The sequence below is a fragment of the Falco rusticolus genome, chromosome 12 (genome assembly GCF_015220075.1).
Source record: "Falco rusticolus isolate bFalRus1 chromosome 12, bFalRus1.pri, whole genome shotgun sequence".
In the NCBI taxonomy this organism is placed as follows: domain Eukaryota; kingdom Metazoa; phylum Chordata; class Aves; order Falconiformes; family Falconidae; genus Falco; species Falco rusticolus.
The window spans coordinates 13,055,669-13,078,233 of NC_051198.1; the positions used below are offsets into that span (position 1 = coordinate 13,055,669).

A 22,565-nucleotide genomic window follows, 5' to 3' on the forward strand; every position below is an offset into this window, starting at 1 on the left:
GCAGCTGTAGTGAGTCGAGTCCTGAGCAAATCCCTCTGGCCACCCCTGGGAGAAGGGTCTTTATTTCTCTAAATTTCCAACAAATGGAGCCTGCACCTAGCCCTGGAAAAACGTGCCTCCTTCCCCAGCCTGCCAAGAAGCAGGGTTGTGGCTTGGAGGCGATAGTCTCTTCTCCTGGGGACAGTGGCCTGAGCAGGTGCCATCAGGGAAAACAGCTCCTCAGAAGAGCCCTTACGAATCCTGTCCCTGCAAACAGGCTCCCGAGGGCAGCTTATCTCTCCCTCTGACGTCTCCTCAGAGATGACGTCCCCCCTTAGCTCCTGCCCGGGTGCTGTATCTCCTCCTGTACCTCCAAACCACAGGCCTTGGAGCAGGCAACTGCTCCGATATTTGCAGGGCTCTTCCCACCTCTCTCAAGGCTGTGCCGTCCCTACAGTCCTGTGGCCTGAGGTGACCGGGAACAAGGGTCTGGGACCAACCTGCCCTTCTGGTAAGCTTCTTGCTGTGACAGTAACATGTCCCCCCAGAGAGTTTGATGGGGCGCTGAGCAGGAGCACCCGTCTCTGCTGCAGGGGGTTGCATGGGTGTCCGGGGGGGTGTTCTCTGGCTGGACACCAAGTGTCCTGGGCTTGGGCGGTCGCCATGTGCTGAGGAGAGAGGTGTGCGCGTTCATGGTGGGGCTGCATCGCTAGGGCCTCCCTGTTGGTATTTGGCCAGAGATATGTCAGGGCTGGAAACCCACTGAGCAGCCCTGGTGTGGAGGTGGACTCCCACAGCTCTGTGGGACTTGGTGGTGGCTGGAGGAGTCCCAGCTGCATTACCTGGGGTAGTTTTAGGGCTGGCTTTGCCCTGTGACTGCCCACTCCCCTCTCCCTGGTGGGAAGCCCTTTGAGGACAGTGCTGGAGTCCCACGGGGCCCTGGGGAATTTGCCACCTGGGCCAGGTCACTTTACCTGCCAGGGCCGGGGGCCCCCAGGGAGCCTCTCGGGGCCCCTTGAACTCTGCAGATAAGGTGCTTTGCAGCTGTCTGGTGTGCGCAGTTCAAAACACAGCACAGGGCTGAACGCCCCCCCCCCCCCCCCGCACCTCCCCATGCCACCCGGCAGCCAAGATAACAGCCGGTCGGGTGCTGGGAACGAGTTTGCATGGTGGCTGTGGGTGCCGCAAACCTGAAGGCAGAGAGGGTCTACAGCTGTCTCTCCTTTTGCCCATGAAGGAGTGGAGAGTGCAAGGTGAAACACGTCAGAAATATTACCTGGGGACCTTCACCTCTGCTGTGTGGGCTGCCTTACAGGGGAGGGCTTTGTCTGCAGGCAGCAAGGCAAGGGAGGAGGCCAGAATGCCTCCATCCTGCTCCCTTGCTATGATCCCCCCCAGGAGGCAAGCACCAGCAGCGCTGGGGGCAGTGGATGGTGCAGCAAGCCTCTTTGCAGAGGGGCAGGGCTCAGAAAGGAGAAGAACAATAGGAAGTGCTATCAGCTCTCTGATACACTGCTTGCGAAGCACACCAGGAGTAGGAAGCCTGCTACGGTCGTTGGAGGAATGGGGGATCAGAGGAAGAGAGGCCATAGCTGAAAAGCCAGGTGAAGCTTTTGCCTCTCTGTTCGCCGTGGAAGAGCCTGAGCAGTTTCTTCACCTTCTGTTGGGGTGCTCCGCCGAGGAAAGGTTAGAAAGCAAAGCTAAACAGCAATAAGTCGCTAGGGCAAGGCGACGTTCACCGGAAAGAAAGGGAGGGTGAGCTGGCTGTCTGTCACGTGTGGCCTCTAGTCATTCATTCACAACTGCCGCAGCCCCCGGGGACCGGGAGGGGGAAAGGTGTGACGTTCATTTCTAAGAAGAGCTGGAGGGAACTTCAGGGAAAAGCTGACTAGCAGATCTGCTGTGTGTCCCAGGCGTCTGTACAGGAGTGGGGTCTGTGGGCAGGTTGGGAGGTTTCTGCCAAGGGGTCCCCGAGCCGGGGCAGCGCTTTGTAGCGACTCGGAGCTCATGGTGCCCACGCTGCTTCCCAAAAAACATTCAGTCAGGGCTTTCAGCCTAGTTCTTAAGGGAACTGGCTGGTCAGGAGGGAAGGTCCTCACATGGCCCCATAATTGGTACAAAAACAGGAAGGAGGGTATAGGAGTCAGCAGTCCGTTTTTGCAGTGGAAAGAGATCGCTGTGTTGGGTCCCATGTTTCTTCAACGTGTTTGTGTGTGACCTGGAAAAGGGAATGAGCAATGAGATGACAGGGCTTGCTGAGGCGATTGGATTACTCAGGTTCGTGGGGACAAGTGCCAGCTAGGAAGAGTACAGAAGACCATTACAACACTGGGCAGTAGGCAGATGAAATTCAGTTTAGGTAAATATCAAGTGATAGATGAGAGGGGGGGTGGGGAGAAGCCCCAGATCTGCAAACAAGATTACATGCTGAGCCGGCCACTTGCAGCAAGGCCTGGGGCTGTTTTGGATAGCTTGGTGGGCATAAAAGCACATCAAATCATATTTGTGAGTGATAAGGCTGTACATCCTTCAGCTGCTCTTCAAATTGGTGTCTCACCCCCTCACAGCCCCTGTGTGGCCCCAGCCCCAGCGTCTCTGGAAGGGTTGAGGGAAGCTGGGGAAGGTTGGGAAGAAAGCGACGAGGAGGACCGAAGGCGTGGAGCTGTGCCTGGATGACTAAGTAAGCTAGAATTTCTCTGTTTGGGAAACGTGCTGCAGGGTGGATACAATCCAGGCCTGTAAAGCTGTGGCTGCCATGGAGAAGCCACTCCAATGTTCATCCACCCTTTGACAGCGAGGGCGAGGGAGCCCCAGCCAGGGCCCTGCACGCAGGCAGAGGTGCTGCCCTTGCTCAGAGGCTTCCGAATTAGAGAGGGAAGCAGGGTTTTCACAGAAGCAAAACCCACCACAGGCTACAAAACACATGGACAGCATGCCCCTGCTGGCTCAGCGGCTGGTGGAGCAGTTGGGGAGTTAGTCAGTGCCTGTGCCACTCTTACCCTTTCTTGGCATCTGCTTTTGTCCTATGACGGAGACAAATTTTTGAGCCAGACTGGCCTCTGACTTGACCCAGCGTTACCTGCCCTTATTTTGGGAGGGCTTATGTTTGTCTCAGCACCGTGGTAATGGTGCACAATTGTGCACACTCATACGTCTTGTGAAATACAAGCACGTGTCCTCACAGTTGGTGGCTGAAGGTGGAGGTGGGCAGGACACCGCTCAGGAGGCTGGTTCCTTGGACCCCGGCACAAGGTAGGAGGACCTGGGGGTGCGTGGTCAGAGTTAAGGCACACACACAAAATTTCATGGAATGGGCAGTTTTGGAGTGTCACCCATCCTCCAGCTGAGTCATGGCCACCAGGGCTTCATGTGACCTGCACACCTGTGCCGGGGTTGTTCCCTGCCCGCAGGAGAACCTCGATGGCCCACAGATCAGCCCTCCTGCCGAGAGGGCTCTGGTGTTGCCTGGGAGGGAAGTCCGACATAGGGGATGGGGTGAAGCCTGGTGAAGCACCTGGCCCTGCCCCATCTTGGCCACGCTCGGAGGAAGTGCTGACCTCGTCCTTGCAAGGTGATCCCCTACAAGTGGCAACAGGAGGATGTGTGCGGTGCTTGCCATCTTGTCTGGGGACTGCAAGAATGGTGCTATGCTTGGTGTGGCATAAAGACCTTTTCTTAAAAGAGCTGGTGTTCCTGGTTATAAACCCATAGCATGCCTACCTAACACTGTGAAATTGCTCTTGGGTGGAAAGCCAAGCATGGGCTGTGCTCACCTTTGGTGAAGGCAGCAGAAGCAGGTGAAGAGGCGATGCGTGGGAAGGGAGAGGTAGGGAAATCTCTGAAGCCCGGTGACAAATGGCTGCCTGCAGGCGTGGCTGTCCTGCAGTGCAAGTTTTTCAGCGGAGGTTAGGCGGTTTTGGTGATGGCTGGCGCTGCCGTGGGCTCCCAGGGCTTGGTTGGCAATGGGATTGCACGTGGCCCAGTACAGCAGGTGTCACTCAGCGTCTGTCAAGGTCTTTGTGCGGCATGAATGGGCAATTACCATTGTGCCATCTCTTGTTTGTACCTGCTCAGAGGTGCTGGCCTAGGGTTTGTTAACCCTGCTCTTTGTTATCTTACTCCTTCCGCTTATACATCGCTTCTGAGGGGTAAGACAGACTGCTTGACGCCCAGGAACAAAATGGATGTGCTTCGCCAAGGCCCTGCATTGCTTCTGCTTTTCCTTGTCCCCCAGGCTGTGCAGCCATTGGGCTGGTGGCTGGGATGAACATCAGCAGGCTTGTCCGGGAGGGGGTTAGAGCTGGGCTGTGCCAGCGAGGTGGCTGGAGGTGGCCTCCGTCCCCTGGTCCCTTATATCCCCTGGTCCCTTATGGTAGGGCTGCTCTGGCCAGGTGGGAGCAGGGCTGCCACCTGTTGCTGGTGTTGCTGGTGTTGCTTCCTGTGACTTTTTCTGTTTGTTATAGAGTTGTTTGTAAAAGCCGGAGGCTGAACGCGTTTCCTGCCGTAATGAGTGCTGACCCGCGTGCCCCTTGGCAGGCACCGGCTCTTTCTGGAGAAAATTAGGAGGCACTTAGTGAAGTGAGACAGAAAACAAACACAGGCAGGAGGCTGTGGCCGGGCAGCTGGGCAGCACTCGCCAAGGAGGTTGGGCTCCTGACGCAGGGATGTGGGCGCTCTCCGGGCAGTGGCCGGGAAAGCCGCATGGCGGAGTGCCCTGCCCCCGCACCCCCCGAGCCCCACACCCCAGCCCCCTGCCTCCTCCCCAGTGCCCTCGGCTCCTGCCACCTCCTTCCTCCACCACAGCCTCCCCTTCCTCCCTTCCCTGGACGCCTGGGCAGCGGACCCGGGCCATGTGCCAGCTGTGGTACTCGACACCTCTTCTCCTCCCACGTGGATGCTGCTAGACCCACGTGGCTCCAGCCCCCGTGACTTGAGCTGGGGCCTGATGCTCACCCCTGAGCGCCGGGGGGTGCGTAAGGGGACACATACACCTCCTTCAAATACGCTGAACACGGGGTTTACCCAGGCTCTGTCCTCCCCAGGTACGTCTGTGGGGTTGGTCTTTACCCCTGTTTCTTGGGACACTGATGCAACCTGGTGGGGGGCTGGGCATGGGGCGAGGGGCTTGGCTGGGCAAGGGGCAGTGTGTTGAGAGCTTGCTGGGAACCTGTGGCAGGAGCTGGGGTTCTCCTGCCTGTTTTGGGGTGAGATCTGTTAGATTGGGGATGAGCAGTGGCCCCGGTGGCATTTCTGTGTGCAGGGGGGTGGCAGCTGTATTTGCAGATCCCCTTGCTAATCCAGGGTCAGGGCTTGGGGTGTCTCCTGCCCACAGGGGCACCGGCAGGCTGCCAGGAGGGGATTTTGGGATTTTGGGATGTTTTCTTTGGAAGCCTGGGGTAGCTCACGGGGGCAAGGCAGGAGCTGCCGTGCCCTGAGCTGTCTGCATGGGAAGGCGGGGGAGCTGTGCTGCACATGGCTCTGGCATCAACAAGGTGGCACCTGCAGGCTGGTGGGGCTGGTGGTCCCATGCAGTACTGCTGTCCTGCTCTGCCTTTTCGAAGCAGCCAGCGGGCTTCCTGAATCCCTCTCCACATCCTGCCGGCTCTGTTTCAGCTCCATCACAGCCGTAGGCTCCGCACCCTGCAGGACCACACCAGGGGAGGAGGTGAGCGGTGCTCACAGCCACGCAGGCACCTGCGACAAGGGACGGGCCACCGCTGTCTTTAATGCGTGCCGGGGCTGGCAGGGACTACAGATCCCAGCATGCTGCTTCCCGCCTGCCTCCTCCCTCGCCCTACCTGGCACTGTGCAGGCAGGGATGCTGTAGCTAGCGGCGGTGCTGGGCTGAGGGGCATGCCCCAGGGGGGCCGGGGGCTCAGCACCGGGAGCCCCGCTGCAGATGAAGCCCTTGGAGAGGTGCCGGAGCACCCCATGCTGCGCCGCCTGGACTGGAAAAGGACAAGGCAGGCCTGCGGATTCTCCGGGGCAGCTAATCCTCTGCCCCAGGAGGAGGGGGGTGGGGACCGGGCAGAGGAGGTCCCTTCTCAGGGCTCCTGGGGCTGCATCTCCGGGGCTGTCTGTGGGGAGGGCAATGCCAGGGTGGTGGCAAGGGCTGGGCAGATGGTGATGGGGGAAAAGGAGCGGTGGGTGCTGGGAAGAGGACAGCAGTGCCAAGGACACTCTTGGCTTTCCAAGGAAAAGGCCATGAGAGTCCCAGGGAATGGGAACGGGGGGTGGGGGGGGTGGGGGGGGGGGGTGTTGCATGCTTCTGGATGGAGAGTTTGCTGAATTAAATGTGTCTTTTGTGCCGCCGTGCCCCAGGCGTTGGAGGGAGGTGGGGAGGGCAGCGGGGTGGACACAGCTCGCTGCACATACGCTTCACTGGCAGCTCCAGGATTGGGGGCAGAGAGCTACAGGCTCACAAATCCCTTAAGAGCCTGTGGCAGAGCAGCTGGGCAGCCAGTGCCAAGCAGCCTGGGCATCTCAGGAAAGCGGTTTTCCTTTCAGAGGGAAGGCTTGGTGCCCCCCAGCCAGCAGAATAAAGCAGTGTGTCAGTCCCTCCACTGAAGGGCTCTGAGCTGCAGGCTTCCAAAGCTGCTGCACACTGCTCTCACAGTTTGCTGTCTCTGTTTGGCCCCTGGTAATGTGGAGCATTTACTTGGTGGCATGGCCTGGGGTTAAAATCCGTGCTGCTCCTGCTGGGCCTGTGCCCCTCACTCCCCCGTAAAATCCTCTGTTTGCTTTCCAGACGGAGAGCAGCCACGAGACTGGGTGCTGACCTGTGCTGACTCCTGCCACACAAGATGACAGCAAGAGACGGGCCCCAAGATAGGTAAAGCCAGGCTCTGGTGTAAGTGTGGGGGCACATCGAGAATACCAGGAAGTGAGGGAGCACGGGGGGACCCAGCATCTGGGGGACCCCCGCTCCTGTATGCTCACTGAACTACCAAGCTGTCCCTTCCTCAAGATGCTCTATCAGTTTTTCCATAGCAATCAGGCTGTAAACAGTCCCCAGCACTGGGACGCGCCTGGGGAGCATGACTCCCTCCCAGCTCTGGCAATGGCCACTGTGCATCTGGGTGCCACCTGCTGAGGAGCAGCCAGCCCCCCCGCACCTTTGTACCCTCCTGGGGAGGGCCTCCCATGGCCCCTCTGGTGCCACATCTCCTCCAGCAGCCCAGGCCAGGGGCAGGGCAATAAATTCTGTCCTCCCTCCTTCTCCTGGTTCCTCCCGCTTAGGGATTGGGACAGTCAGAAGCAATGCCTGTCCCCTGCCCTGCCCAGTGTCCTGCTCCAAACCAGTTTCCTCCACAGGTACAAGGCTGTCTGGCTGATCTTCTTCATCCTTGGCCTGGGAACACTGCTGCCATGGAATTTCTTCATGACTGCCAGGGAGGTGAGGGCTTCCCTCCTGCTGCTGTCCGTGACACTAATTGTCCCCTGTCACATCTAGGGACCATGGTGTAGGTGTGGCAGAACAGCATAGAGCCTCCCCACTTCTGCACACAGGAGACAGAAGCATGGGTGACCTGGGTGGGACAAGTGGCACTGAGGCGACAGGAGGGCTGGGCATGGGGCTAGAGGGGGGCTTGAGTGTGCTAGGGGGAGGCTTCGCAGCACCTTGGCCCCACCAAGCTCCTTCTCTCGCAGTATTTCATCAGCCGTCTTGCAGACCCAGAGGATACGAGCCAGTCCCAGAACCAGACTGGTGCGGCTGCCTCGTCCCCCTCCTATCTGAGGTCCATGTTTGACAACTTCATGACTCTCTGCGCCATGGTGCCCCTCCTCATCTTCACCTGCCTCAACTCCTTCATCCACCAGTGGTAAGCCTTGCCCCATCCTTGCCCCTGCCACCCAGCCCTGGCCCATCCTCCTGCCCCAGCACTGAGTCAAGCTGCAGCCCATTCAGTCAAGTCAAAGGCAAAACACTGGTCTGCCGTGCTGGGGTTTCACTTGGATTCTCCCCATGGGAGAGCTTGGCCCCAGCCTCACAGGCTTCAGGGGAGTGGGTTTTCCTCACCGAGATCCTCTCTTGCAGGATTCCCCAGCAGATCCGCATCTTAGGCAGCCTGGTGGCCATTGGGCTGGTGTTTTTAGTCACTGCAATCATGGTGAAGGTCACCATGGATCCTCTTCCCTTCTTCATCTTTACCATGATCAGCATCGTCTTCATCAACTGTGAGTGAGGTAGTGGGGGGACGGAAGGGGGCACAGCCCAATGGCTAGGGCTGGTCTCTCTGGGAGAAAAGCATGAACCTCACTGCAAAAGAGCCCAGGAGGAGGGGGGACCTACCTTGCCTCACAGGGCAGGGGCCTTGGCTCCCTGCAGAGGTGCGAGTTCATCCTTGCCTTTGGTTTCTCATTTCTGCTCACCTTTCCCCTTCACAGCCTTCGGCGCCATCCTCCAGAGCAGCCTCTTTGGGCTGGCAGGGCTCCTGCCTGCCAGCTACACAGCTCCCATCATGAGTGGGCAGGGCTTGGCAGGCACCTTTGCCGCTTTGGCAATGATCTTCAGTATTGCCAGTGAGTAATCCCTGCCCTGTGGGTGACAGGCCCTTCCCAAGGGCACCACTGCTAACAGGGTCTGCTGGGGTTATGCTGGAGGGTTGGGGGGAGATGACAGCAGGGCCTTGCTCCTTTCAGGCCTTGTCATCTTCCTTTTTCCCCTTGTCTTTTCCCTTCCTTATCCTCCCAGTTGGCGCCCAGCAACCTGAGGGCTTCATTGGTTACTTCACCACAGCCTGTGTGGTGATCGTGCTGGCAATCTTCTCCTACATCCTTCTGCCTCGCATGGTGAGACCCTGTCGTCCTGGTGGGGAGGGGTGTGGGAACATGGGACCTTTGCACACCACAGCACAAGGGCTGTGGCCCACCGGTACCCCAGCCTTGGCTCAGCCTCTACCTTCTGGGTCAGGGCAAGCTCTCCTGAGGGAGCTCTCTGGGGTACTTCGCACCTCAGATACCCCAGTATCCTTGGGGTACTGTGGAAATGGGCCCCTGGGTGAGCAGGAAAGCATCAGTATCAGACATAAGTAGAAGGAATACTTTGCCTGTACTGCATTTGCCCATATTGCCCATATCGCCTATTACCACACAGCCCCTGGCAGCCTTCTTTCCTCACATGTTAATGAGTTTTCCGTGGCTGTATCTCTGCAGGATTTCTTCCGATACTACTCCATGAAGGACAAGACAGAGTACCGCGTATACAATGCAGAGCTGGAGACCAAAAGAGACCTAATTAAGAAAGGTGAGGAGCGGAGAGGAGGGAGAGGAAAGAAAAAGAGGAAGAGCTGAGAGGAAGAATGAGACAGAAGGACTATATTACATCTCAGCTTTCTGGGGTCTGCTGTGCCCTACTTGTGTCTCTCCCTGCAGATGAGCCCAATGGGATGGAGCAGAGTAACTCAAAGATCATCCCTATCCACAACCCTGATGAGAAGCCCTCGGTCATTGCTATTTTTAAGAAGGTCTGTGAGTTGCCAGCAACCCCCGCGCTGCCCCTCATACCAGGGGATGGGCACAGGGGTAGGAGAGCATGGGGAGAGGAGACCAGCCCTGCACTGGTCTCTTGCCCTGTGTTTGGTTCCAGCCTCTTTCTTTCATCTGCCTAGCTCTGGGTCATGGCTGTGTCTGTCTGCTTCGTCTTCACTGTCACCATCGGTGTCTTTCCCTCCATCACAGCTAAGGTGTCCACTGTCCTCGGAAAGGGAAACACATGGGGTAAGTGTGGCCAGGGATGGGGTGTGGTAGGACGAAACTGGGAACAAGGTGAAATAAGAGAAAAGAAAGTGAGGCTTGAAGTAGTAGGCATGTGTGGTGGGTTGATCCTGGCTGGATGCCAGGTGCCCACCGAAGCTGCTCTGTCACTCCCCTCCTCAGCTGGACGTGAGGGAGAAAATACAACGAAAGGCCTGTGAGTCAAGATAAGGACAGGCAGGTCACACAGCTGTTACTGTCATGGGCACCACAGACTTGACTTGGGGAAAATAAATTTAATTTATTACTAGTCAATGAGAGTAGGATAATGAGAAATAAAAACTACATCTTAAAATACCTTCCCCCCACCTCTCCTTTCCTCCCAGGCTTAACTTTATTCCTGATTTCTCTACCTTCTCCCCCACAGCGGTGCAGGGGGATGGGGAATGGGGGTTGTGGTCAGTTCTTCACATGTTTCTGCCATTCCTCCTCAGGGGTAGTCAGGGGGAGGACTCCTCACACTCTTCCCCTGCTCCAGCGTGGGGTCCCTCCCACGGGAAACAGTCCTCCATGCACCTCTTCAACATGAGCTCTTGAGTCCTTTCCACAGGCTGCAGTTCTTCATGAACTGCTCCTGCATGGGTCCCTCCCATGGGGTGCAGTCTTTCAGGAACAGACTGCTCCAGCCTAGGTCCCCGGTGGGGTCACAAGTCCTGCCAGCAAACCTGCTCCAGCCTGGGCTACTCTCCACGGGGCCACAGGTCCTGCTAGGACCTGCTCCAGCGCAGGCTTCCCACGGGTCACAGCCTCCTTCAGGCACCCACCTGCTCTGGCGTGGGGTCCTGCAAGGGCTACAGGTGGGGATCTGCTCCAGCATTAACCTCCGTGGGCTGAGAGGGGCAGCCTGCCTCACCATGAACTTCACCATGGGCTGCAGGGGAATCTGCTCCAGTGCCTGGAGCACCTCCTCCCCCCACTTCTGTGCTGACCTTGGTGTCTGCAGAGTTGTTTCCCTCACGTAGTCTCACTCCTCTCTTCTGCTGGTGCAGATATTTGTTTTCTTCTTCTTAATTTGCTATCCCAGAGGCGCTACTGCTGTCATTGATTAGCTCGGCCTTGGCCAGTGGTGGGTCCGTCTTGGAGCTGGCTGGCATTGCCTCCATTGGGCATGGGGGAAACTTCTGGCATCTTCTCACAGAAGCCACCCCTGTAGCTCCCCTGCTACCGAAACTTTGCCATGCAAACTTGATTCAGTATGCCTGAGGGGAAGAGGAAACCACTGTGCCTGATGATTTGGATGCGGACACCAGCCCGGCTAGGAGACCATTCCAGCCCTTAGTGGAAAACCAGGAGAACCTAGACTTGAAAGACAGTTTCCATGCAACTGGCAGGAGAGCCTGGGGCACCCTGGGCTCATCAGTGACCTTCTGCCCCTTTTTCAGGTCTCTACTTCATCCCTGTCTCCTGCTTCCTGCTCTTTAATGTCTTTGACTGGACAGGACGGAGTCTCACTGCCCTCTTCACATGGGTAAGCATGGGGCAGGGAGCAAACGCCCTGGCAGTCTCCATCCCCAGGCCCCTTGGCCGCAACTCTCACTGGGGCTGCCATCCATGGCTTGGAGCAGGAAGGAGGTGCAGAGCTGGCCTCTGCCTTGGCTTTAAGTCCTAAGCAGAGATTTACGGATCAGAGCCGAGAACCACAGTGTTGTGTTGTCCTCCTCCCTCTTTCAGCATGGCTTGGATGAAGCTGCCTCCTCCATTTCAGCCTCTTTGTAAACAAACCTTCACTCCAGCTATGCAAACAGTGAGACAGGACGGCGGCAGGGAAAGAGGGTGAAAGACAGGGCAGCCCAAAATAAAACCTCTGGCCTCGGCACAGGACACAGCTGCTTTAAAGAGCCTTATCCTGGGAGCAGGACAGAGCCATGCCATGTGGGTCACAGAGCTGTCTGTCCCCTGCCATGTCCCTTTGCTCTCATCTCCCCTGCCTCGCTTAAAGCTGCTGGAGCTGAGTGATGGGAGCGATGGTGGTGGGTGAGGAAGGGGGCTGTCCTGGCTGCGACTCTTCCTGCCCCTTCACCCACCCCCAAGTGCTGTTTCTCCCTGTATTGTTCAGGCTGTTTGTTTAGAGAAGCTTCTCAGCACCATGGGTTCTGTCCGTGCCTGGCTTCCCCACGGCCTGGAGCCGCTTCTCCCCTGGCCACCACAGCTGGCTGCCCTCAGCCTTGGCCATGAGCCGTGTTGCCTGGTGTCCAGGCTACAGCCTCCATGGTGGGATGACCCAGCAGGAGACGTTTCCAAAACAGGGCTGTGTGGAAAGTCTGACTGCCTGCGGTTTGGTCCTCATTTCCCTGGTTGGGGCCCCGCTTGCTTATTTTCTTCTCAGGCAGGAGAGGCTGCTCCTGCCAGTTTGCCCACAGACATAGCAGCTGGCCCAACCTCAGCTTCCCCCCGTGCTCATGAGGCATCCCAAGGCTACACCAGCCCAGCGGCTCCCAAGGCAGCTGTGGGTCTCTCCTGACCGAGACCAGCGAGCCCTGCCATCTGCGACCCTGGCACCTCACCGAGGGGCCCCCAGACAGAGCCAGGCATGTCTCGTACCAGGGGTTGCCTTGGTCCCAGCCACAGGGGGATGCCGCCGCCTTCTTCATCCCAGTGTCACATGTCCAGGGACTCTGTTTAGGATCTGAGGAGACCGTAACTCGGTCTGTGCTTTTCCCAGCACTGTCTGAAACAACTCCAGCGTAATCCCTTTCTCAGATCGCTGGATCTCGCTCTGCTTGGCTGGGGGATAGCGTAGGAGGCTGAAGAACTGGTTAAAACCCCGTTTGCAGGCCCTGAGGTGCCAGAGGGGATTTACCTCAGCCAACCTTGTCCTACACGGTGGTTTGCTGCAGGAGCAGATTGTGTGAATATGCACAAGGCTCTCCTGCCTGCCTGTGTGTTCTTTCCAGCAAGGGCTTAGCAGTCGCTCACAAGCCCACCTCAGAATTTTGGCTCTAGCGCTGCTGCTCTCCAAGTCAACTGGAATAGGACTTTCAGTCCTGGTACGACATCCTTACCACAGCAGGTGGTGATGCTGAGACTTGTTGCAGTAGAGGAAGTCTCAGCAACTTTGCCATCTCTGTGGCTTCTCCACAGCCCTGACAGGAGGGACAGCCTCTGTATAGCCCCTGCCAGCATGCCGTGGGATGGGGAATGTCCATTTCTCAGCTGCTCAGTGACCTATGTTTTTCTCCCAGCCTGGGAAGGACAGCTGCCTCCTGCCAGTGATGGTGGCCCTCCGTGTCATCTTTATCCCTCTTTTCATGCTGTGCAACGTGCAACCCCGTGAATACCTGCCTGTCGTCTTCTCTCATGACGCCTGGTACATCATTTTCATGATCTTCTTCTCCATCTCCAACGGCTACCTGGCCAGCCTTTGCATGTGCTTTGGGCCGAAGTGAGTAAAAGCTCGGAACAGGGGAAGGGTTGGTTACACCCCCAGTTGCCAGCCCCAGTGTGACTTCTGGAGTCTGGCTTTGCCCAGCTCTGGGATCTGGAGAAGGGGATGCAGGTGCAGAGGGGAATTGCCACACCACCTCAGGGAAGAAAACCCCGGTGTCCCATCTCCCAGCCTTGTGCCTTCATATCCTAAAGATGAGGAAGCCATTGTCTGGGCTCTCCCATTTCCCCCACCTGCCACTCTGGGGAAGTGGCTGGGCACAGCAGGGATCTGGAGGGGAGCAAAGCGTGGCACAGCACCAAAGCAGGGTGAGCACCCTTGCCCAGCACAAGAACACAGGCAGCATGAAGAGCCCAGCCAGGGCTCAGCCAGACGGGCTGCAGTGCATGGGGGCAGGAGTCAAGGTGGGGCATCCCTGGTGCTGGCAGCTTCAGGGCAGCCTGCCTGATGCACTTTCTCTGTCTTTATGAGCCCATAAGGTGGAGGCAGAGTCTTGGAGCCAAGGTGGATTTGGTCTTGCTGCTCCAACAGCTGCTGGCTCCTCTGTGGCCTCCTATTTCTCTGTTCAACTCACAGCAGGGCTTGGGGCACACATCCCCGAGTATGGGTCTGACACCTGTTTCTCCCCTAGGAAAGTGCTTGCTCATGAAGCGGAGACAGCTGGAGCCATCATGGCCTTTTTTCTGTCACTGGGCTTGGCCCTAGGAGCTGCGGTCTCCTTTCTGTTCCGAATTCTCATCTAGCAGAGGTACCTGGAGGGTGCACGGACACCGAGAGACGGCTCCGCATCCTCCTCCAAGGCCCTGGATACCTTGGTGCCGTGGGGAGATAACACCTCACGCCTGCCCCTGCCAAATCGTACTGCCACGGCAGATGTTACACCCAGGGACGGTTCCACTCCTGTGGGGTTGGCCTGGCTCCTGCCATGCTCGGCTGTGTGATGCCTTCAGGCCTACGTGCCTTCTCCTTCCCCGTGCTCTGTGTGTGTGTAAGACCCCTGGGATATCACAGAGGTCCAGCTGCCTCCCACGCTGCATAATTTCCCCAGCTCAAGGCCAAAAGCCATTCTCAGCCGCCTCCTCTCTGACAAGAGTTGAAGGCTGGTATCCAGTGTTATTCCCTCTATTGCCCTTGTCCCCAAGGCACCTAGGGACTTGCTGTCCTCTCCTCTTCTTCCAGGGGGGCCTGGAAACATCCCACACCACTTCCCCTGCTGTTGAGACTTGCAGATGGGGAGGAGAGCCCCAGCCAGCCTCCCCATCCCCACTCTCTGCTAGGCTTACATCCCCAGTATATATCCCAGGCTAGGCTCCCAGCAGTATCCCAGGAACGTAGACATCCATGTCCCACCCACATAAAGAGCCAACACTGTGGCTAGGCTGAGGGAGGAGGGGGTCTCCACACCACACCTTCTCCTCGCCTTTGTTCCTTTTTTTTTTTTTTAATTTTGGGATTCTGCCTTTCTTTTCTTTCTGCCTCCCAGCTGTTTAACAGGAGGTCCCACTGTGGGCTGCAAGAGGAGAGGTGGCAAGGCCCTCCCCATCCAGGCTGCCTTCCCTGCCCACCTGTGCTGCGGGGGGAGGCCTGACCTCTCCCTTGGCTTTCCCATCCCCTGACTGTGTAAATGTGTCTATACAGTTGCCGTTTTCTATAAAAAGACCAAAAAGCCCCTTTGGGTATGTGTGTGTCTCCATCACCGCTGGGGAGGGGCAAGGGCTGAAGGGAGCAGGCACCATCGTTCCCTGGGTCCCCTGTAGCCCATCAGGCGCTGAAGTGGCCAGGGCACCCCTGGCAGAGGTAGGGCCAGTGGTTCTCCACTACGGGGACCTGGCAGCATGGGAGGGGGGTGCTGCCCTTGGGGTATGCCAAGGGACCACCAGCACCTCTGATAAGGAGAGGATGCACATTCGGGGGTGCAGCAACCTGCAGCACATGCACCTGGGAGCTTTCCTTATGCCTGGGAACAGCCAGAATGCCGCCTCCTGCTCCTGGGGGGGCCGACAGACTATACCGCCCTGCCAGCAGGCCTCCACCCCACATCACTCTCCATCACCCCCTCGGCACCCCCAGCCAAAAGCTGTGGGGCCGGGGTCTCCCCACCCTACCCCCAGCTTCCTTGGCCAGCCCGGCCTCTGCCCCCACGGGGAGGATGAGACATCACCTTAGTGCCCTCAGACTCCAGAGGCACAGCGTAACGCCGGCTCCCCAGGGGGGAAACGGGCCTGCTTTGCCCTCAGGCCCTGACACGACCCCTACAGCCCGCCTCCCCATCTCGGCCCCTGCTCACGCTCAGGGCCCTGGCCGCGCCCAGCCTCAGGCCGGCAAAGCCACACGGCTCTGGGCCCCGGGGAAGCCGCGGGACGGAGCTGAGACAGCGGCGCCCCCGGGGCTGCGCAGCCCCCCGCCCAGGCCCGGAGCCTGCTGCCGGCAGCAGCCGAGGCACCGCCCGTAACCCCGTAGAAACCTCTGGAAGTTCATCGGCACCGCTCCCCACCCGCCACGGTGCTCCTCCGCCACCCGTCGCGGGAAATAGTCCCCCGCGGAGGTGCGGGCCGGCACCTACGCGGCCGCCTCCACCGCGGCCGCCGCCGCTAAGCGGTAACGCTGCGGGGCCTTGTAGGGCGCCCTGCCGCACCGCCTGGGGCCCGGAACGGCAGCGCGGCCGACCCGTAGAGGCTGTGGGCAGGGCCGACGGGCTGGGCAGGGCGGTAGGGAGGCGGCTCACGGGGGCGGCGGAGGGCGGGACGGGGCGGCAGGAAGCAGGGCCGTTTTAAGGCGGAAGGAGACGGTGGGCAGTGCGCGCACACACCCCCCGTGCCTATAAAAGGCCGCCGGCGGGAGGCATCCCCCGTCCGCTGGTCGCTGCTGCGGGAGAAGGCGAGGGCGGTGCTCCTGGCGCTGACAGCCGCCGCTTGCCTTGCAGATGCCTGAGGCCGTGCAGCATGAGGAGGAGGATGCAGAGACCTTCGCCTTCCAGGCGGAGATCGCCCAGCTCATGTCGCTCATCATCAACACGTTCTACTCCAACAAGGAGATCTTTCTGCGGGAGCTCATCTCCAACGCCTCTGACGTGAGCCTGGGCCTTCCTCGCCCCTTTGCAGGCGGTCTCCCTCTTCTGCTGGGGGGCTCTGGGGGAGGGTGATGTCCTGCTGGGGGTGCCCAGGGAGAGGCTGGTGCCTAGGCAGCCAGCGAGGCATGTGCTGGGGGAGGGAGGCTGTGGCAAGCATCACCTTTTTCCCTAGGCGCTGGATAAGATCCGCTACGAGAGCCTGACAGATCCCTCAAAGCTAGACAGTGGTAAGGACCTCAAGATTGACATAGTCCCCAACCCCCGGGACCGCACGCTCACCCTGGTGGACACTGGCATTGGGATGACAAAAGCAGACCTCATCAACAACCTGGGCACTATTGCCAAATCCGGTACCAAAGCCTTCATGGAAGCCCTGCAGGTGGGTTACCTTTGGCTGCATGGGGTCCCTACGGCCTGGGCCTTAGGCTTTCACTGGGTTATAACCCAGCCCTGCTGTCTTCTGTGCTGTGGGAGCTGTTGGCCTACCCAAGTGCGCTTCCCCCCTTTTCCAGCAGCAGGGAGGAGCTGAGGGTAGGGCTGGCTGCTTGTAGGCACATGCCTCTTTTTCTTTACATGTTGACCCAGTTCTTTGCTGCTGTGGATCAGTTGCAGACATCTTCTGTCTCTTCAGTGATCTGTCAGTCTTTCTCTGCTTTCGTAGGCTGGTGCAGACATCTCCATGATCGGGCAGTTTGGTGTGGGTTTCTATTCTGCTTATCTAGTGGCCGAAAAGGTGATTGTCATTACCAAACACAATGATGATGAGCAGTATGCTTGGGAGTCATCAGCTGGGGGCTCCTTCACTGTCCGAACTGACCACGGTATGTATTGTACAAAACCCCAAGTGTATTTGTTTGCTAGAAGCACCCCTTTTTTCCTGGTGCTCCCTAGATCTGTGATGTGTTGTCAGTCATGCCTGTTATTGTTAGGTGTTAAGTAGTGTTTAGCCTTGAGGAGCTGGTCTCACTTGCTCTCTGCCCTTTTAACACTATGCCCTGAAACACTGGTTTTTTACCACACTGTAGGTGAGCCTATTGGACGGGGCACCAAAGTGATCCTGTATTTGAAAGAGGACCAGACAGAGTACTTGGAGGAACGGCGTGTCAAAGAAGTGGTGAAGAAGCACTCCCAGTTCATTGGCTACCCCATCACGCTCTATGTGCGTTAAGGGAGGGACTGTGGGGACTGGAAAGCTGGAGGCAGGGGTGGGTGGTGTTGGAAACAGGAGCCCAGAGGAACAGAGTACAGTCTCTTCCGTTCCCATCCATAGTTCCTGGCTGCTGGCTATTGAGCAGTGGTGTTCCTAGCTTCTATGGCCAGAGGTGTTTTGAGGCTGGGGTCTTACTGGAGGTGAAGGTGATGGGTACCCTGCCATGCTTTTGGCTTTGATCTGTGCAGCTGGAGGTCATCTAAACTACCTGTGGAGGGAGGAGGGTTTCCTGCCCCTGTCTCCTCAGACACAGCTTTTGGTTGCATGAGCTATGGAGGGACTCTGAGGGCTGGTTTCAGGAGAAGCCCTGGTTCCACATGTTGTGTTTGGTGGGCTTTTGAGGACTGTCATTTCTCATCTGCAGCAAAAGGATTCCTGGTCATAGTTGCTTGGGGCTAAACCGTACTTGTTTGTCCCTTTCTCCACAGCTGGAGAAGGAGCGTGAGAAAGAGATCAGTGATGATGAGGCAGAGGAGGAGAAAGATGAGAAGGAAGAGGAAGAGTCAGCATCTAAACATGAGGAGAAACCCAAAATTGAGGATGTGGGCTCTGATGAGGAGGAGGGAGATGTGGGCAAGAAAAAGACCAAGAAAATAAAGGAGAAATATATTGACCAGGAGGAGCTGAACAAGACCAAGCCTATTTGGACCCGCAACCCTGATGACATCACCCAGGAGGAGTATGGCGAGTTCTACAAAAGCCTCACAAATGACTGGGAGGACCACCTGGCTGTCAAGGTGGGTGCTGGGCCACTCTGGCTTCCCAGGAGAGGCAGAGGGCCCCTTACCAGGCTGTACCTAGAGCCACCACATGGTTGTACCTCAGGGGCATTGAGGGTTCCCGGGCCACTTGGTGGTGGCTCAGCCTGCACTGTGACTCCCATGTGGGTGGAGGCATGGGCAGTACCAGCTTAAAAGCAGGACCCGGGAGGATGCTGGGCTTCAGAGAAGCATGACTCCTCCGTTCAGGCCTGCCAGATGCTGGAGACCCCTGGCATGTAGGGGGCAGTGGGGCTGAGGAGGGGGCAATGCAGGCTGCTTGGATGCTAGAGACCCTGCTGTGCCCCCCTGCTAGCCCCAGGGCTGAGGAATGACAGTCCAGCCTGCCCACAGCAGGTCCTGGGGAAAGGGGTAGAAGGGAAGCCACCCCAGCAGCTGTTTTTCCTTCCTGGCTCTGCAGCACTTTTCTGTGGAAGGGCAGCTGGAGTTCAGGGCCCTACTCTTCATCCCACGCCGTGCCCCTTTTGACCTCTTTGAGAACAAGAAGAAGAAAAATAACATTAAGCTGTATGTGAGGCGTGTATTCATCATGGACAACTGTGACGAGCTCATCCCCGAGTACCTAAGTAAGAGTCCCCTGCCTCAGCCTCCCAGTGCAGAGCTGGGACCCCCACAGCCTGTGGTACCACTCCCAGTACAGTGTCTGGATGAGGCACTAGCTGGTGTGGGTCTTGGCACTTTTCCTCATGTGATGAAGCTCAGAGCTCTTAACCTGACTCCTGTTTTCATTTCTCCTACTCAGACTTCATCCGGGGTGTTGTGGACTCAGAGGACCTGCCTCTAAACATATCTCGCGAGATGCTCCAGCAGAGCAAGATCCTAAAGGTGATCCGCAAAAACATTGTGAAGAAATGCTTGGAGCTTTTCTCTGAGCTGGCAGAGGACAAAGAGAACTACAAAAAGTTTTATGAGGCCTTTTCTAAGAATCTGAAGGTGAGCTGGGCACACTGTGCCATGTCTTTTCTGCATGGGTGTTAAGATTGAGGTGGTCTTGCGAGTACCCCAGAGGGCCTTTGTGGGCAGCCAGCCCCTCTGGCTGCCTTAGGCCCAGCACTCAAATGATCGAGGGTGGGCAGTGATATTTGTGCCTCAGGGGTGGCAGAGTACATGCAAGTCCCATCCTGGAGGCTTCATGCATCTCTTCTGCCCCCAGCTGGGCATCCATGAGGACTCAACCAACCGAAAGCGCCTTTCAGAGCTGCTGCGTTACCACACATCCCAGTCAGGCGATGAGGTGACTTCGCTTTCAGAGTACGTGTCCCGTATGAAGGAGACTCAGAAGAGCATCTACTACATCACAGGTGAGCCGGAGCTCCTCTGTGCCCTATTAAGGTGGAGGCAGGTCACCTACCTACCAGCCCTAACCTGAAGCAAATTTTTCTGGGTTGGTAGTGCTGCCTTCAGCAGGCCCTCCCTGCTGAATCGCAGCTCGCCCCTGGGGGCTGGGGAAAGACCACTGGGCCTGGAGCCCCGGCTGCAGCCAGTTTATGCTAGGGGTTCTGAGTGACTGGTGCTGTTTGTCCTGCTGTAACCAACTCTTTTAACATCTTGGTGACATCTCATTTCTACCCCCTACAAACACAGGGGAGAGTAAGGAGCAGGTTGCCAACTCGGCCTTTGTGGAACGTGTGCGGAAGCGTGGCTTTGAGGTGGTGTACATGACGGAGCCTATTGATGAGTACTGCGTGCAGCAGCTCAAGGAGTTTGATGGCAAGATCCTGGTATCGGTCACCAAAGAGGGTCTGGAGCTGCCTGAGGATGAGGAGGAGAAAAAGAAGATGGAAGAGAGCAAGGCCAAGTTCGAGATCCTCTGCAAACTGATGAAGGAGATCCTGGACAAGAAGGTGGAGAAGGTGAGATGGGCAGGGAGCTCAGCCCTGGGCTGGAGGGAGGAGGGCTGCATCCTCCGTGATGCCAGCAAGGGCCCCAGCTCAATGCATGCCTCTCATCTCCTGCAGAGGAGCCGCTAAAGGAGACTGGAGGTCCCAGCATGCACCATCTTGTTCTAAGCAGCCAGGCTGCAGATGAGGGGCACTGACCCAATTACATGCATTGATGGGAGAGGGTAAGTGTGGGAAACATGCAGTGGGTGCTGAAGGTGCTGGCTGAGCTGTCCAAACTAGTCTGTGCAGTGGTCCTGGAGCTGCTTGGAGAGGATCTCTGCTTGCTTTGGGGTGTCCCCAGGTGAATCTGGGGCAAAGACCTTGGGCTATCATATGAGCTGTGGCTGGGCCCAGTCCAGGGTGTATGGGGACCTTGCTCAGCTAACTCTTGGCTATGTTGGCAGGTAACTGTCTCAAACCGGTTGGTCTCATCTCCCTGCTGCATTGTCACAAGCACCTATGGTTGGACAGCCAACATGGAGCGCATCATGAAGGCTCAGGCACTGCGGGACAGCTCTACCATGGGCTATATGATGGCCAAGAAGCACCTGGAGATCAACCCTGACCACCCAATCGTGGAAACCCTCCGTCAGAAGGCTGATGTTGACAAGAATGACAAAGCTGTCAAAGATCTGGTGGTGTTACTCTTCGAGACTGCTCTCTTGTCCTCTGGTTTCTCCCTGGAAGATCCCCAGACCCACTCCAACCGTATCTACAGGATGATCAAACTGGGGCTTGGTAGGTGTCCATGCAACTGCTCAGTCCTGGAGCAGCTCCTGAAAGCAGGTTAGCTGGTCAGGCTCCTTTGTAACTGTCTTGGGGCAGAGTAGAGGCCAGTAAGTGAGCCATGCTGGTGTGATGTGCAGGGCTGGCTGTGTACATGAAGTGGCTATGGGCAGGTGGAAACCTGGAGCCAAGGTACTTTGGGAGGGCTCAGGGCTCTTGAGTGGCCTGTCCTGTCCTTCATAAGGCCAGAAGCCACCACCGGCTGCTCCCATAACAAGCTGAGGTGCTTTATTTCTTCAGAGTGAATGTCAAAAGTCTTTTATGGGTGATGTGGCCCATCTGGTGAAACAGCTTGTGCTTGCATCCAGCTTTTTTCTCCAAATTGGCTATTTAGCTAAAAATGTAAATCGGGAGGTGCTGTGGCTTGGCCTGACTACTGGATGCTAATAGCCCTGTGCCTTAGGCCGTGGGCAGGAGCCTTTGGGAGAGGCTGTACCTCTGGGATCAGGTGTTTCTTGGAGGCCTCATCTCTTCCTTTCCTCCCTCTCCTAGGCATTGATGAAGATGAGGTGACTGCAGAGGACCCCAGTGCAGCAGTTTCTGATGAAATTCCCCCACTGGAGCGAGATGAAGATGTATCCCACATGGAAGAGGTAGACTGAAGTAGGAGGAAGCCTCTTTCCTCACCTGCCAGGCCTCTGCCCTGTATCATGTCTGCTTAGAAAGGGGGTCTGCTCCCACCAGTTGCTACTGACCCCTTGGTGGTGTCTGTTCTTTTGAGGTTGTTTTTGGCAGGGTGCAGGAGGGCATGAATGCCTGTTTGTCAGTAGTGATACAGGCGGCCTGAGGCCTGTCTGTTCTGTGTCTTTCTGCTTCTGTAGGAACAGTTGATGGGGAGTGGAGGTGAGGAGGCATCAGGCTTCCCCCCTCTCCCCTGCCATGAGGTCTCCCGCTTTCCCAGTAGGCATCAAACACTGCCCTTCTTCCACTGGGGTGGAAGAGCCCTTTCTCTGAGCTGCTGCCTCCCTGAACATCCAGGGCAGGATGTTTGGTTATTTTTTTGTTGGATCATTTTTCTATTTTGTTCTACTGGAATTAAAAGTGTCAAAGAAATGTGGTTTATGTGGTGGGATCCCTTGTGTTTCATACAGATGAAAGGGTCTCAGCCTGTGACTCTTGTCTCTCCCCTACCCTAACTGTTTTTTCAGAGCTCTGTTTCAGGTGCTCTTTACCCCTTCCCTGCCCAGGTACCGCAAAGTGGGTAGGAAAAACAGGTGACCTGCTGTGCAAGCGGGGTCATCTCCAGTGTGCAGTAGTTCACCCCCAGGGCACTGCATACCCCACAGCCCAGGGACAGACCTTTCCAGCTGTGCCAGGACCTGAGCCTGCACTGCTGCTGGCTGGTCTGAGCTGCGTGTCTCTGGGTGCAGGAGCTGTCTGCCTGTTCCACTGCAGGGCAGAGCCAGGGGGCTGCTCTTAGGCCAAAAGGTTCCATGCTCTAGACTCCTTCTTTCCTCCCATCTCCAGCCTGCCCCTTTTGGGCTTCTGCAGCCCTGGGGGGGCTGGCAGTATCTGGCCACCTCCTGGCTTTTGCCTGTTGCAGGTGATGAAGCCTGGGGCATCACCTCTGATTAATGTGCCCCTCGCTAAGCTCGTGCCCCACAAGCAAGGTTTGTCAGCCTTAGCCACAATGGCTCCCTGGGCTTTGTCAGGGAAAATAAAGGTCTGTCTTGCCAGCAATGATGGGCACAAAATAAGAGCGGGCTTTTGTCAGCAT

General features: G+C 57.3%; 2 protein-coding genes across 11 annotated transcripts in view; both read left to right on the top strand.

The window, feature by feature from the left end:
* Nucleotides 1-14,789, top strand: part of SLC29A1 (solute carrier family 29 member 1 (Augustine blood group)) — a 28,360-nt gene extending 13,571 nt beyond the window's left edge. For 3 of the 9 annotated variants that reach the window (XM_037405991.1, XM_037405993.1, XM_037405990.1), the window contains exons 2-13: nucleotides 6,728-6,811; nucleotides 7,294-7,375; nucleotides 7,630-7,802; nucleotides 8,018-8,157; nucleotides 8,368-8,502; nucleotides 8,675-8,772; nucleotides 9,136-9,226; nucleotides 9,355-9,446; nucleotides 9,591-9,699; nucleotides 11,118-11,203; nucleotides 12,918-13,117; nucleotides 13,752-14,789. In XM_037405991.1, coding sequence (XP_037261888.1) covers nucleotides 6,783-6,811; nucleotides 7,294-7,375; nucleotides 7,630-7,802; nucleotides 8,018-8,157; nucleotides 8,368-8,502; nucleotides 8,675-8,772; nucleotides 9,136-9,226; nucleotides 9,355-9,446; nucleotides 9,591-9,699; nucleotides 11,118-11,203; nucleotides 12,918-13,117; nucleotides 13,752-13,863 — 1,347 coding nt within the window. In that variant the 5' untranslated portion in view covers nucleotides 6,728-6,782 and the 3' untranslated portion in view covers nucleotides 13,864-14,789. Of the gene's footprint in view, nucleotides 1-303; nucleotides 491-1,132; nucleotides 1,242-1,505; nucleotides 1,666-2,546; nucleotides 2,660-5,822; nucleotides 5,943-6,727; nucleotides 6,812-7,293; nucleotides 7,376-7,629; nucleotides 7,803-8,017; nucleotides 8,158-8,367; nucleotides 8,503-8,674; nucleotides 8,773-9,135; nucleotides 9,227-9,354; nucleotides 9,447-9,590; nucleotides 9,700-11,117; nucleotides 11,204-12,917; nucleotides 13,118-13,751 lie in introns of those variants that run through there. The other 6 variants (XM_037405986.1, XM_037405987.1, XM_037405988.1 and 3 more) reach the window with 6 other exon arrangements.
* A 1,067-nt stretch (nucleotides 14,790-15,856) lies between these two features.
* HSP90AB1 (heat shock protein 90 alpha family class B member 1) lies at nucleotides 15,857-21,910 on the top strand. 2 transcript variants are annotated; one of them, XM_037405996.1, is made up of 12 exons: nucleotides 15,857-15,997; nucleotides 16,044-16,190; nucleotides 16,363-16,569; nucleotides 16,852-17,011; nucleotides 17,216-17,349; nucleotides 17,829-18,137; nucleotides 18,580-18,745; nucleotides 18,922-19,112; nucleotides 19,333-19,480; nucleotides 19,764-20,032; nucleotides 20,467-20,800; nucleotides 21,341-21,910. In XM_037405996.1, exons 2-12 carry the CDS (start codon nucleotides 16,044-16,046, stop codon nucleotides 21,448-21,450), a joined length of 2,175 nt encoding a protein of 724 aa, XP_037261893.1. In that variant the 5' UTR covers nucleotides 15,857-15,997; the 3' UTR covers nucleotides 21,451-21,910. The 2 variants fall into 2 exon arrangements, 1 of the variants encoding a protein (XP_037261893.1); XR_005107080.1 differs by lacking the exon at nucleotides 15,857-15,997 and adding an exon at nucleotides 20,138-20,244 and having other exon boundaries at nucleotides 16,005-16,190.
* Nucleotides 21,911-22,565: the final 655 nt, after the last annotated feature.

What these genes read in the sequence shown, in the direction of transcription:
- HSP90AB1 (XM_037405996.1), top strand. Translation starts at nt 16,044, where the DNA reads ATGCCTGAGGCCGTGCAGCATGAGGAGGAGGATGCAGAGACCTTCGCC. An exon ending in TGGACAAGAAGGTGGAGAAG is followed by an intron (nt 20,033 to 20,466) that starts GTGAGATGGGCA and finishes CTATGTTGGCAG; the next exon opens with GTAACTGTCTCAAACCGGTT. An exon ending in GATGATCAAACTGGGGCTTG is followed by an intron (nt 20,801 to 21,340) that starts GTAGGTGTCCAT and finishes TCCCTCTCCTAG; the next exon opens with GCATTGATGAAGATGAGGTG.